Raw genomic sequence first — 12,564 nt, 5'->3', positions numbered from 1 at the left:
TCCTAATATTCTGTGATTCTGTGACTTTTCAAAAGGAGGTGGCAATAGAGAAGTTTCAGGGCAGATGTAAAATGTAAGTTAAAAAAACTGGAAAAGCAGCAAAAAGTACTTGATAAAATGGTGCCTTGTTAGTGATAAACCTGCTGTTAATTGTGTCCTCTTTGAACTTTGTCTTAGGTGAGGAAAGGAAACAGATTTGAAATTATTGCAGTAATGCTAAGCAGGGGAATCAGAGCTATGAAACTGAGGGTCTCCTTATAGATTTCAAATTCAGAAGATCAAAAAGACTAAGCTTTTTGCTAATCAGCTGTGGCAAAAAGCTGAGAGGAGGCTTCCCAGGTACCTCTCAAAGCAGTACAAATTTAGGCAAGTTCTTTGGATGTATTTTTTATTCCAGAAAGTGAAGTAACTAACTAATAGGATGCTTTCCTACACTTGGTTATAATCACCATTAAATGATGAACATGAATTAGCAATTTCAGTAAGACTAAACTGTAACAATAAAGGTTCATGTTTCTTTGGAAAAGAGGAAGGGAAAACACAAAGATGGGAATTTAAAGAAGCACATTTCAGTACCTTTATAGTATATGTCATATTTTCCCTTGAAATTAACATAGGAAAAAGAGGAGTTCAACAGAGCTGACAATTTCTTAAACAGCCGATGCTAAAGATATGAACTATGTCAATGAGGGAGCGGAAAGAAAATGTATCAAGATCTCTCTAAGCAGATTAAAAGCTCTCTACTATCCTCAAAATACAAGAAAGCATCCAAATAAGGCCAAATTACTAGCAGTATTAATAAATAGCTTCATGATATAGGCCCATTTCACAGAATAAAATGTCTCTTGCTTTTGTGAGTTATGTCAATGTTTATCAGAAGATAGTGTCAGCTGAAATACCAAGCAAAGACTATTCATCATTCTCTGTTGCATTGCTTCTGATACATATCTGGAGAAGAGTTATTCAGAAACCATACCTCCTCATCCTCCTTACATACACCATATCAGTCAAACCCCAGAGACTAAAGGAAAAATAATTTATCACATATAAAAACTCCCTGTTTTAAACACAACCATGAAGGTTCATATTCAAACAGAGGTACTACCCTTTGGAAAACTACCTAGTGTTTTCTTAAAGCTACTTGAGCAGACAGTGTGGAGTCACTACCACTTGAGAAAATTATGCAAATGTCTTACCCAAACACTGCTGACCATAAACCATGTACTTGTACTGAGCTCCTTTCGATGAAGCACAGTGACTACACTTCATCAGTAAAAATTCAAATGTAGGCATGTAAACCCTGTAAACATTTGGCATGGCTAGACTAGAAAGGAAAAATCCACCATTTGCACTCATCTGAAATTTAGTTGCCTCTCATGTAGCACAAAGAAGAATAAGACAGTTGCTAAGATAATATAGGTAGATACTGGCCTTTTCTCCAGCTTGAGGAATGAGTCAATTTGTGTTCCCAAACAGCTAACTAGCTCCTTTTTTTAAAAAAACTATCCTGTGTTCAATATTTCTTTGCAAGTACAGAAGTGAAAAGTCTTAATGTATAAACTACTGAAAAATCATTTGCACTTCTGTTGAGCATTCCACCTGGTGATGTTCTGTAACAGTAGCAGCCTGATTGAAAAACTATTATGCAGTATTTTTAAAATACTTCTTCAGAAGGCTCATTGAACCTAATCAGACCACTTCCATGGGTAAGTTCAGTGATTTACAGTTGGTACCCACTGAATTACCTGGCAAAGGTTCAATCTCATTTTTAGATTGTCTGAATATGTATCTCAAAACATAAAACAGAGAAAAATGTTAGTGCAACTATAAAAGAAATAAATTTTTCCACAAATTTTTGTAAAGTGTAACTTCAGCTTTTGGATAAATCACCAGTCCACCAGGCTGATCACTGTCACACCACACTCTCTCAGATATGCCCATTAGGTGCTATCAGTTTAAGGAATTTTACATGTGAAAAGGACATGTTTCTTAACCCTACCATTTCTCCCACATGAACTGCATTGTATGTAACAACATGGACATGAACTCTGGGCCTGATTCAGAGGTCCAAATCACCTACAGACCTACTGAGTTAGGTGGGAGCTAGAAGTTCTCAGTAGCTTTGAGAATTAGGCTGATATATTCTCACAAGCAGTCACGAAAAGACTATTACGTTGCAGATTAAGTATTCATGATGTTAAATGTATCTCTGCCATTTAAGGTCTATAGAACTGGCATTCTCTTCTGCAGATTACTGCACAAAACTTGCAATTACATTATAAGTAGTGGAATTGGAGCACAGAGTGTTGAAGATAGGTAAAGTTAGAAATATGCATGCATTTTACTCATGGAAAGCTAGGAAATACCAAAAGCATCTGTCATATCAATTACAGCTAATGCCAAGCAGCTATTATTACCAAGAACCATGCTTCAGAGCATATAAAGCTTGATAAATTCCTTGCTTTCTTAATCTCAGCAAGCAATTCCTTTAAATTAAACCATTCTGGCAGGCAGAGTCAGTATGTACAACTCTAAACATCCTTGCACAAAGCACTATAAATACAATTTGCACTTAGCATTAAAACAGATCATTATTTCATGAAAAAAATAAAAGCCTGTCCAACATTTGCCCCTTATTCTTCTCTTAAAGGGACAGCAACCCCCTCCTAGTTTCCCTGTTCCCATAGCCAAAGCTGGTACTCCACCATCTCTGGTGAAATTGTTAACAGAAGAAATCATTGTGGGCATGTTTTTCACATTTGTGACACTAGTTATTAACACAGTGCTATTGTAATATTACAGTATTACTGTTAGTGAATACACCTAACTTACTTTTGTTAAGCACCTTCAGATTGCCAAATAGCCAGTACTATGGAAGTACAACATACAATCCTGACATGGTAACATCAAACAATGTCAGCCTCCTGCTACAAAATCCAGTTCTGTGGTTGAACATCAACAAGATGCACCATTACACAAAGTGCCCACATCCAGCAGGAGCCTGGGGAACTGCAAGTTATAGGGCAAACAGCCCAGATTAGAACCAGTCCTGTACAAACAAACACAAGTGAAGGACTGCAGTGTAGCAGAACAAAACTACTTTTGAGGCAAGGTCCTGTGGTGAGATTAATTATAATACATGCAAAAACATAAAATTTGTTAATACCTAATAAATCGTTAATGGAAGTAAGCAGGGAAATTACCGCTATCTTGAATTAGTGTTTTAAGCTGTGGCTGAAGTAGAGAGTATCTCATTAAACAGAATCATTGTTGAACGAGTCAATGAACCATGCAATAATAATGCTTGTTTCTTCACATGTTGAACCCCCAACAAAGAGATGCTCAGATAAGCTTTCATGCACAGTAAGCAAAATCTTTACAATTCACCAACAAACTACATCCTGTGATTGCATCTCCCTCATGACAGTATGGCACACATGGTAGTATAGCACTCTATCAGGTGTGGATTTATTCTGCATTAAAAAGATAAAAAAACAAACAACAAACAAGGCATAAATCTTAGGGTCATCAGCCTGCTAATATAACTTACCATTTCAGGTCATCTTTCTGAGTCTTCATTACTATCTTCCCCAAACTTTTTCTCTCCCATAACATAATGGTGCGGAAGAGTGTCAGTGTGAAGTGTTAAGCCAAAGCTTGAATTTCTGAACTAATTCTTGCTAAGGTAAGAGTTTTGTCTGTCTTTTACCACCCATCCACCAGTGAAAGCTCTCTTGGTGTTTCTTTTATGCCACATAATCTTCTGTAAGAACCAAAAGACCTTTTACAGTTTGGAAGATCAAGGAAAGGTTTCCAGCCTTTCTTCAAGCCAGTTTGTCTGAGGAGAACAGAGATCTCCAGTCTTTAACGAATAATACCTCCCTTTTTACTTAAAAATGCATGAAGAAAACTTCATGGTTGATCTGACCGGCATCTTGTCTCTATTGCTCCTGCTCTGCAGAGGCTGTCTTTGGGCTGCCTTGAGAATTTCTAACATAAACTTACAACACTGGCTTTAAAATCACATGTCCTTTTTTCTCTGTGTGTCTTTAAAAGCAAGATATGAATATGCTTTTCTTCATAAATACATCTTCAAGACAACCTCTACAAAAACATAAGCACAAACTACAAACTTTTTTCTGATTACAGATCTCCATATGTAGGCCTTCTCCAAAGCATTATCCCTGGACTGACAACTGATACAGCCACTGGCAACACAGCCTGTGTGAACGCCCAGATATCCTCTCATTCCAAATCAGGCAGAGATGTTAGGGACATTTAGGCACCTGGCTGTGCAACCAGCTTGAAGGATTTCTGACTTCAAGCACTGCCCCTCCTTGTGTTGGGTTCCAAGCTTGGTTGGCTTCTCCTCCCAGGCATCATATCAGGCTGGTGGACGGCAATGAACTTCTTTCAGTTGCTGCTGGACTTCCACCTCCGTGTGCTGCTTTGGATGTGGAACTGCATTCTCAGCTGATGTTGCTGGCGTTGCTGTTCTGCCAGCCATTTTGAGAATATTTGCACTTTTCCCTTTGCACAAAAGGATCCAGATAATTTCTTAGAACACTCAAGAATGGGCAGAACTCTTATCCAGTGTGATATTTCTAAGAAAATTAACTAAGCGCAGTTATTTTTACTTTTTAAAAATATATACATAAAAGAGAAATCTGTTTTCTTTTCATTTGCTGGAGCTTCCCTGTATTGCAGTCACAATTTGCTGTTAACAACAGAAAAATGGTTAGTCAGCTATAGCTTTTTGGTTCTTTTTCAAATCCAAAGAAAAAAAAATTATGATGCTGTTCTGGAATCAGTCCTAAACATACATTCTTGGGCTTGTTTTAAAAGAATTCTTTATTCCAAAAATAACTCCATATTTCAAAATTTTTGATTCAGTACATGCTGCCCATATTAAAAGCTTAAGCTCTGCATATATTCTTTGTTTCAGAAAGGAATTGCGCAGATTTCATTGTCTCTGTAACAAACAGGTTGTTTAAAACAAAACTTGTCAAGGCAAAGCCTTATGATTCATGGCATAATGACTTTAAAATCAAATTCAGATCTGATGTACGTAGATGCACCACTAAATTTTTTGTAACAATGACTTATACCAGGATCTGAATCTGACTCTTTGTTAGAGACTGAAATCATGACACCTCCATTACCGCAACATCAGCCAATTTTGTTTCCTCTGTAACTTTTAGTGGCTTCTGCCTCTGTGTTTTAGAGCTGTCTAAAATTCAGCACAGTGGAAGGATGCAGAACTTCTGAAGGCACCAGATTTGGACAAAGAGCATCTGGTACAGACTTCCTGTGAGGTTGTTGCCTCTGGAGCTATTTCTACTAAAAGATCTGAAAATCTAAGCAATGGGTCCTTCTCTTTTTACTGCCTCTGGCTCTGGGGTGCAATCCAGACCTCTAGTTTGGTGTCTAGGCTTGCAACAAGGTGTCTGGGGAGAGTTACACAGTTCAAAGCATATGCTTCCACAATACCTTTCTGAACAGTGGTCCAACTTAAATATCTTTATTAGAAAGCTGGCTTCACCATGTATTGCACACAGATATTCTTTCATAGTGCTTGCCTCCACTGATTTCAGTTAAATAGTTGAAGTGAGATAGAACAAATATGTTCCATGAAGTGGCAATACTAAATGCACCCACAGAAAAGCCACCCAGAGCTGGGCCAGAAGAAATAGTTATGGAGCTTGTCTGGACACTTTCTTCTGATTCATTTGGGCTTCAGAGCCTGGAATCTCCTCCCCTTCACCAGACCTGTGTTATGCACCAAAAAGCAGCCTTTCCAAGAGGTCAGCATTTGCTAACTACTGGCTGTTAAACATAGGTGGCAGAGGAGGCTGTGTGCCAGGCCCTGCTTTCCATAAAGTTTTTGAGTGACTGTCCACCATGTGCTCAAACTTCCTTTTCTCAAAGGAAATGCCTCTGATTTCTGCAGATGGACATGTTTTGTGCTGGTAAAGAGGGAATCTGACTCTGCAACCTCTCTACTCTACAAGGGGGAGTTCTTCTCTCTACTTCTGAGTTTTACCAACTTCAATACAAAGTCAGGGAGATGGTCTTCACTTTTTGTAAGGTGAATGCCTCAGCCAGCAGCTGACAGAAACAGTGGTCTCCTCACACCTGGTCTGGCCCCATGAATGCCCCATTTTCTGCTGCCTAGGGAAACACAGGCACCACCTGCTTAAACGCTTGAAGTTAGGTAACCATTCTGAAACAAGGCCTAAATGAGCAATTTTCAGGATGGCAATTGTTTCTCAACAGCTAAAGTCTTTGTCCAGTCTAAATGCAGTAGCATTCAGCTTCTGATCTGGATGATGAGCTAACAAGAAGGACTAGACATCTTAATGTATGTTCTCATGTCCCTACATTCATGACGTTACCAATGTTACCAAATACTACCATAATGCTGTCGAAGTAAGGACGGACAGACAGCAGACAACTCTGTTTCATGTAGAAACAGTGAAAGGGAGCACATCCCCACACAAAAATATGCTGGTGACAGAAGCAGTCTGGCTCATTCCCTCTCCATGTGCTCCCCAGTTCTGCCTGAAAAGCAATTTCCTTTAGAGAAGCTGTCTCTCTCTGGTTCTTTAGCCAGGCACACGAAGAGCCTCTCCTTTGCTTCCTTCCAGGTTGCTGGTGGGGACTATACCTGCCTTCATGCAACGTCTTCAGTCCGACTAAGGATCTCAAAAATTGCACATAATAAAACACCAAGTTTGAACCATAAAGGATGATTCTCATTGTGTTAATTTGAAATCAACCAAATTTTCGTAATTTTGGCTTTAGAGCTGGAGTTTATAAATACAAATAATGTAGTAATACACATAATTGTCAATTAGTCACTTTCAACAGAAGAAATACAGAAGGGATAACTAGGGATATTATATAGAATATAAAGGAGATTAATATATATATAAATATTTATTTATTATACATTAGTTTACACAATACACTTTTATACAATTATTTATGAGTATTTTAAACTGCAGTAAAATTAATGCTGAGATGGAAACAGCTAGGACTTCGACTGCAAATTCCAACAGATTCTTCTATCAACGCTAAGCTTATTCACTGCTTAACTATTTTATGGTGCAACTTCTTTAACTTCACATTAAATAAAGCACCGTGATTGTAACTTAGAAAGAAAAACAGAAATGAAAATGCTACTGAAGTACTGTAAGAGTGAGTTAACAGTATTGTTAGAAATCTGGCTTCTGGAATTTCCTGAGTTTTGAGTGCCTGACTTTGTGACTTGGTACTGCACCAAAACTAAAAAATGCTTTTTAAGAAAAGGAGGGAAAAAATGCAACATTTTTGCTTGGGACTTTTCTACATGCTTTTGACTTCCTTAGCACATCTTATAAATTGCCTAAACACAACCTTACACCTCTTTGCCTAACATCAGCTAAACAGAGAGAGAAACTTTATTAATAAAGAGGCCTCAGTAAAGAATAATCAGTCACATGCCTCATAGCAGAGCACAGCGTGTTCCAGTTAGCCAGATCCACTACTTTTCATCTATTTTCTGTCTACTGCTATCTCTAATCCTCACGAATTAGGGCATGCCAATCCGCTCTCTAAACCTTAGTGGCTCCTTGCTCTCATAGAATTAAGACTTAAGTAAAAAATGCCTTTTAAGATGTGACACACAAAAGTGGATGTATGGCTGTGTGAATCTGGACAAGGTATTTATACTTGCTGTATCTGCCTTCCCATACACTCTTGGCCCCACTTGTCTGTTTAGACATAAGCTTTCTACAGCAAGGGCTCTGTGTATAATTCTGATTAATGCTAACATCAAGTACACCTCAAAGTTGGTCCATAGACCACAGGTGCCATAATTTCCAGAAACTCAAGCCCTACCACCTGTCTACCCGCTCCTAGCAGCTCTGCTGGCTTTGGAAATACTGAGAGGAAATGCATGCAAGCCTGTTGTCTATTCCTCTGCTTAACAAGGAAGAAGGTCCAATGCAGACTGCTATCGTGTAAGATAAAAACAAACAAAGTTTACGGACAGACTAACACTGGTCAGGGCTCATGGTTTGGTCTTTTAAAGACAATGTCAGCATGGACACAGCTAAAGTATTTATCTTGCACCTTACAGAAAGGAGCCCCAGCTTCTGCAGCTCAGTGATGCAAGCCAAGAATCCGGGTCACAGTCAGAAAGGAAGTGGGAGTATTTTTTGGAATGGATTAACAGAAAACACAAAAACTGCTTCCCCTTCTTAAGTAGCTTTTTTACATTATTAAACAGCTTCTGTCAAGCCTCATGCATGTACAGCTCAGACAATGAAAGAAAGCTATAATTGTAACTGCTGTTTCAAGATGCATGCAAGGCAATATGCTGCACATCTTTTAAACTGAAATATCAAAAGCCTCTCTCCTTGAATAGCATCAAACTCCTGACAGTAATGCTGTGTGATCCTCACACAATGCTTCGTTTTACTGATACAGAAGACATAAGCCAGTCTAGAAAGTGGTCTTAGAATCAATGTTTATTGTGCAGGTCCCACATACAAAGATATGATGTGAAATATATCTAAGTGCGATATGAGAGCAAACAGTAAATGAAAACCATAAATTTGCTTGTGTATCCAATCTAAACAGTATACAGAGGTACCACAGCAAAGAAAATAAGTCAGGCTGAAAAGAAACTTTCTAAGCACCACACAAAAGCTATCCTGCACAAGGAGCCATATAGAGCATATGTGCTCCTAAATCTCATCCTCTTTTGAGGAATTGAATCATGGATAAGCTTTTGGCTGCCACCTGTACAGAAATCATTGTTGCACAGAGTACTTCAGGATAGTGAAAGTAGGCAGGCTATCAAATAGTTGAACTAACAGACATGAATTAAACTAGGGATCCAAACTTTTCCACAGTAGTTTTATCCATGCTCATTCCTGCAGATGAGAAGTTTAATTTCTGTACAGTGACATTCATTTTAATGTGAAATATTATTTCAACTTTACCCCTTGTTTATCCAGTGTAGAAACTAAAGACAAGCATAAATGGTAGGTACCAGAGAACCAGCCTGTAGTAGAGCAAAGCAGCTGTTTCAAGAGCTCTTGAGAGACTGCTACTCTGATGAGGATGCTCACGTCTATCTTATGCTGAGATCATAAACATTTTGTGTGTGAAGACTAGGGTTTTCCTGCACATCTCAGGGGCATGCCAAAGCATAGCCCTGGAGGACCACTGACATCTGGTGGTCATTTCAGTCCTTTCCAACAGGACCTGCAGCTCCTGGCAGACAACGAGTGCGAGCTGAAGTGCAGCAACCACTGAGGTTTGGGGGGACATAAAACTCCTTCATCCATAATTACGCTGTATCACAGCCCAGAAGGCTGCTAGTGTGACCTAAATTGGCACACCTCTGGGAATATAACTGTTCTTATCTAGAACTAACACATTAAAAAAAGGGGGAAGGAAAAAGTAAAATATAAAATAATTCTAAAGAAAGTCTTATATACTGAATTTTACCATGACTTGATCAGACTGTATTTTACAGATGCCCTGATAGAAATACATGCCAGGGAAGCACTAAGTTACAGTTCTTACTCTGTGTTTATTAACTTAGTGGAATGTGTTGGTTACAAGCAAACACAGATGAACTGCAATATACAAACAACAAACTCAGTTAAAGCTGCCAGCACATTAACAGTACTGTTGGATTAAACTTACTCTAGAGATAATAAAGTTTTTCTAAGTAGAGCACATTTAGTTCAACAAGTTCTTGAGAATAACTGGGTCATGAAATAGAATTATATAAAAACTATCTTTTTGACAAATAAAAAGAAAAAAGCAGTTTCCTAGGTAAGATGTCTCCTATTACTGAAAAGGAGCAATGAGATTTAGGTCTTCTTTTGCTAGACAACTAGCACAATATTAAATTATAAGCAGGTGTATTCAACAATTTTATCCATTTTGGTATCTGCTAGATGGTGAGATTGCCCAGACACAAACTGCCTCAGCTCTCTCCAGCAAACTTGAGAGAGGATCCTGATGCTCAAAAGCAATTGTGCGGAGAGACCACAGCCACCAGCACTGGATCTAAAACGTACTTAGGCCTGTTAGTGCTGGCTGCTGGTAGGCAAACATGTAAAGCTATGTTTTGCTTGCTGAAGTTATCTACAACTTGTAAACAAAACTCTGAGGATTTCAGACATTCATGAAGAATACAAAAATTTACTCAACTGGGTATATTGCTGCTTTCATGCTGCAAAATGATCCGAAGTCCACTTTTAGGTAAATGCATTTCTCATTGAAATGGGAGCTCAGTTCAAACCTAATAAAACTCTCAGCATCTGCTAAGTAGTGAGAAGTAATCAAAGTGTTTTTCTACACTTCTCCAACATGCTACAAGAATGCAGCTTTGCAAAAAATCTGCAGTACAAATCATCTGTTTCCAAACTGACTTACATTTTCACTTACCACCAATATGACACCTCTCCGTAAGTAAACAGATTGCTAAATTACAGTTTCACCTTCAATCTAGGATACCTAACCAGACTGAAAGATAGTGAAATATTTTAAATCACTTTTACAAAATGCATTGTTGTGCGCATGTTTTCTAGTTGGCTGTGGCACGCTGTGGGCAGACATTTCACAGAGGCACATGCAAATGCTAACATAATCAAGTAGTGTGCAAAAAATAGCTGGTGTTCAGAGTGGAAACAAGAAAAGGTACATGGGACACTAATATGGAGAAAACACTATCAAGCCACTCCAGTGAAAGCAGGAAATGTGCACCGAGATAGTTTCAATTGACTCAGCCAGGGCTTGTAGCTGAGCTGGGTATCTCACTGGGCCAAAGGCTACCCAAAAGGCTTTCAAAAGGCAAGTGTCACGCTTTTCACTCCCATTGGTATTTCAGCAGAAGTCTAGCATCTGTTGACCACTGATGCCTCTGGAGAATTTCACCTGTGTGATCCACAGATCACTGATGTTCACCTGTGTTTCAGGTTTCTTCCTGTACTACTGCATGAACATACAGTGGCAAAAGTGGCTCCAGAAGACTACTTTTTAACACATTCCTAAGGTCCAGATGTAAATCAGTAGACATTAATCAGTACAGAGACACTCACTCCCATACATGACAGGCACACAGCCTATGTTCCACTTAAATCCTACACCAAGCATTCAAACTAAATTCTATTTTCAGTATTTCAACAATGCTGGTTTCTGCACAGTAATGTATTTCACTCACACTGAAAAGCTGCCACATTGCTCCATATCTATTAAATAAAAGCATTATAATTAAGTCAGCTACCAGGTAAAGGAGACAATAACCACTTTAACAAAGCACTCTCACAGCCCTTATAGCTCCTCATCTGAAAAGAAAGTCTCTTCTATCCTTCGTTGTCCCCCCAACATCTATTTTCCACAAACATCTTGGCCTTGCCAGTCCAATTATACAACAGCAGGAGAGAGACGATTACTGTGTGATAAAGTTCTAATTCACAGCTATAACCTTTCTTCTACGTTTATATTTTACTGGGAATATCTTCCTGGAGGGGGTAGATACGCCCTCACCAGGGACAGATGGATCTAAAAATACTTTTGCCTAGTTCTAATTGGTAACATCATGTTGGGAAACCTCTTCCGAAGACACATGAAAGCAAGATAACCCATTCCCACCAGTGTGCTGACCAGCAGGGTGGTGCCGAGGACCCTGGGCGCCCGTTTCTTGGCCACGCGGAATGCCGTTGGCAGAACAGCCGAGATTAATATATTGTTGACATGTCCTAAAACTTTGCAAAATGCTTTTCTCTTCAGGACACGCTCATAATAGGCTTCTAAGTTGGGTCGCTTTCCGTTTCCCCAGTTTCTTCTTGCTAATCCCAGAAACTTCAGGCGATGTAATGTGACAGCAAGTGATACATCTGCCAGACTGAAGAAATCGCCACAGAGCCAAGGCTGATTTTCACCTTCTAAGCAGAGATAAAACATAAAAAATTAGGAGCTAACAAAATGCAAGCACACATAGAAGCCTCCATGGGCTAACATTTAGTTTAGTGCTATTTCAAAATCCTGTCTAATAAACACCACCAACACTTCAGCTAAGATATGACTTTAATCAAGTCCATTCTTCACACAATATTGTAAAGTCTTAGGCTCAGCAGCCTGGCCTGTATTTGTTAAGGAAAAAAAAGGCCATGTTTCAGGTTTATAAATTAAAACTCACAGTAAACACTTATTTTCCTCAAATACATTTCTCAAATCTGGATTATACTAAACAGGAGTGAAAAGGAGGAAGGCAGTTTAGCTTCTACTGAAAAGCTACCTCTTGCCTAGAGAATTTATCATCTTGCCTGTGTCACTCAGCTCTCTGGCATTTCACTCAAGAACTGCTAATTTGCTGGAGACTTTCACATCAAAAAGGAATAGATCAGACGACTGACCTGCACTAAACGCATCAGCTCACTAAAAAGACCGAGTCTGTATACCCGTCTTTCCTCTGTGTCTCCTAGATCCCAAACCATTTACACTGGGAAGTCTGAGGAGAAATGGATATTCACATTGCCCACCGTTAGTCAGGAGCAC

The 12,564-nt window shown here is 39.0% G+C and overlaps 1 protein-coding gene across 1 annotated transcript; it reads right to left on the bottom strand.

Moving 5' to 3' along the window:
- Positions 1–11,568: 11,568 nt before the first annotated feature.
- LOC104539759 (ganglioside-induced differentiation-associated protein 1-like) lies at positions 11,569–11,951 on the bottom strand (the record flags this gene model as incomplete). The annotated part of the gene is made up of 1 exon (XM_010183360.1): positions 11,569–11,951. A coding segment is annotated over one exon (383 nt), but the record flags the coding sequence as incomplete, so codon positions are not given.
- Between the last annotated feature and the right edge of the window lie 613 nt (positions 11,952–12,564).

This window comes from Mesitornis unicolor, unplaced genomic scaffold, assembly GCF_000695765.1.
Source record: "Mesitornis unicolor isolate BGI_N332 unplaced genomic scaffold, ASM69576v1 scaffold26914, whole genome shotgun sequence".
Lineage (NCBI taxonomy): Eukaryota > Metazoa > Chordata > Aves > Mesitornithiformes > Mesitornithidae > Mesitornis > Mesitornis unicolor.
This window is presented reverse-complemented; position numbering and strand designations above follow the sequence as displayed.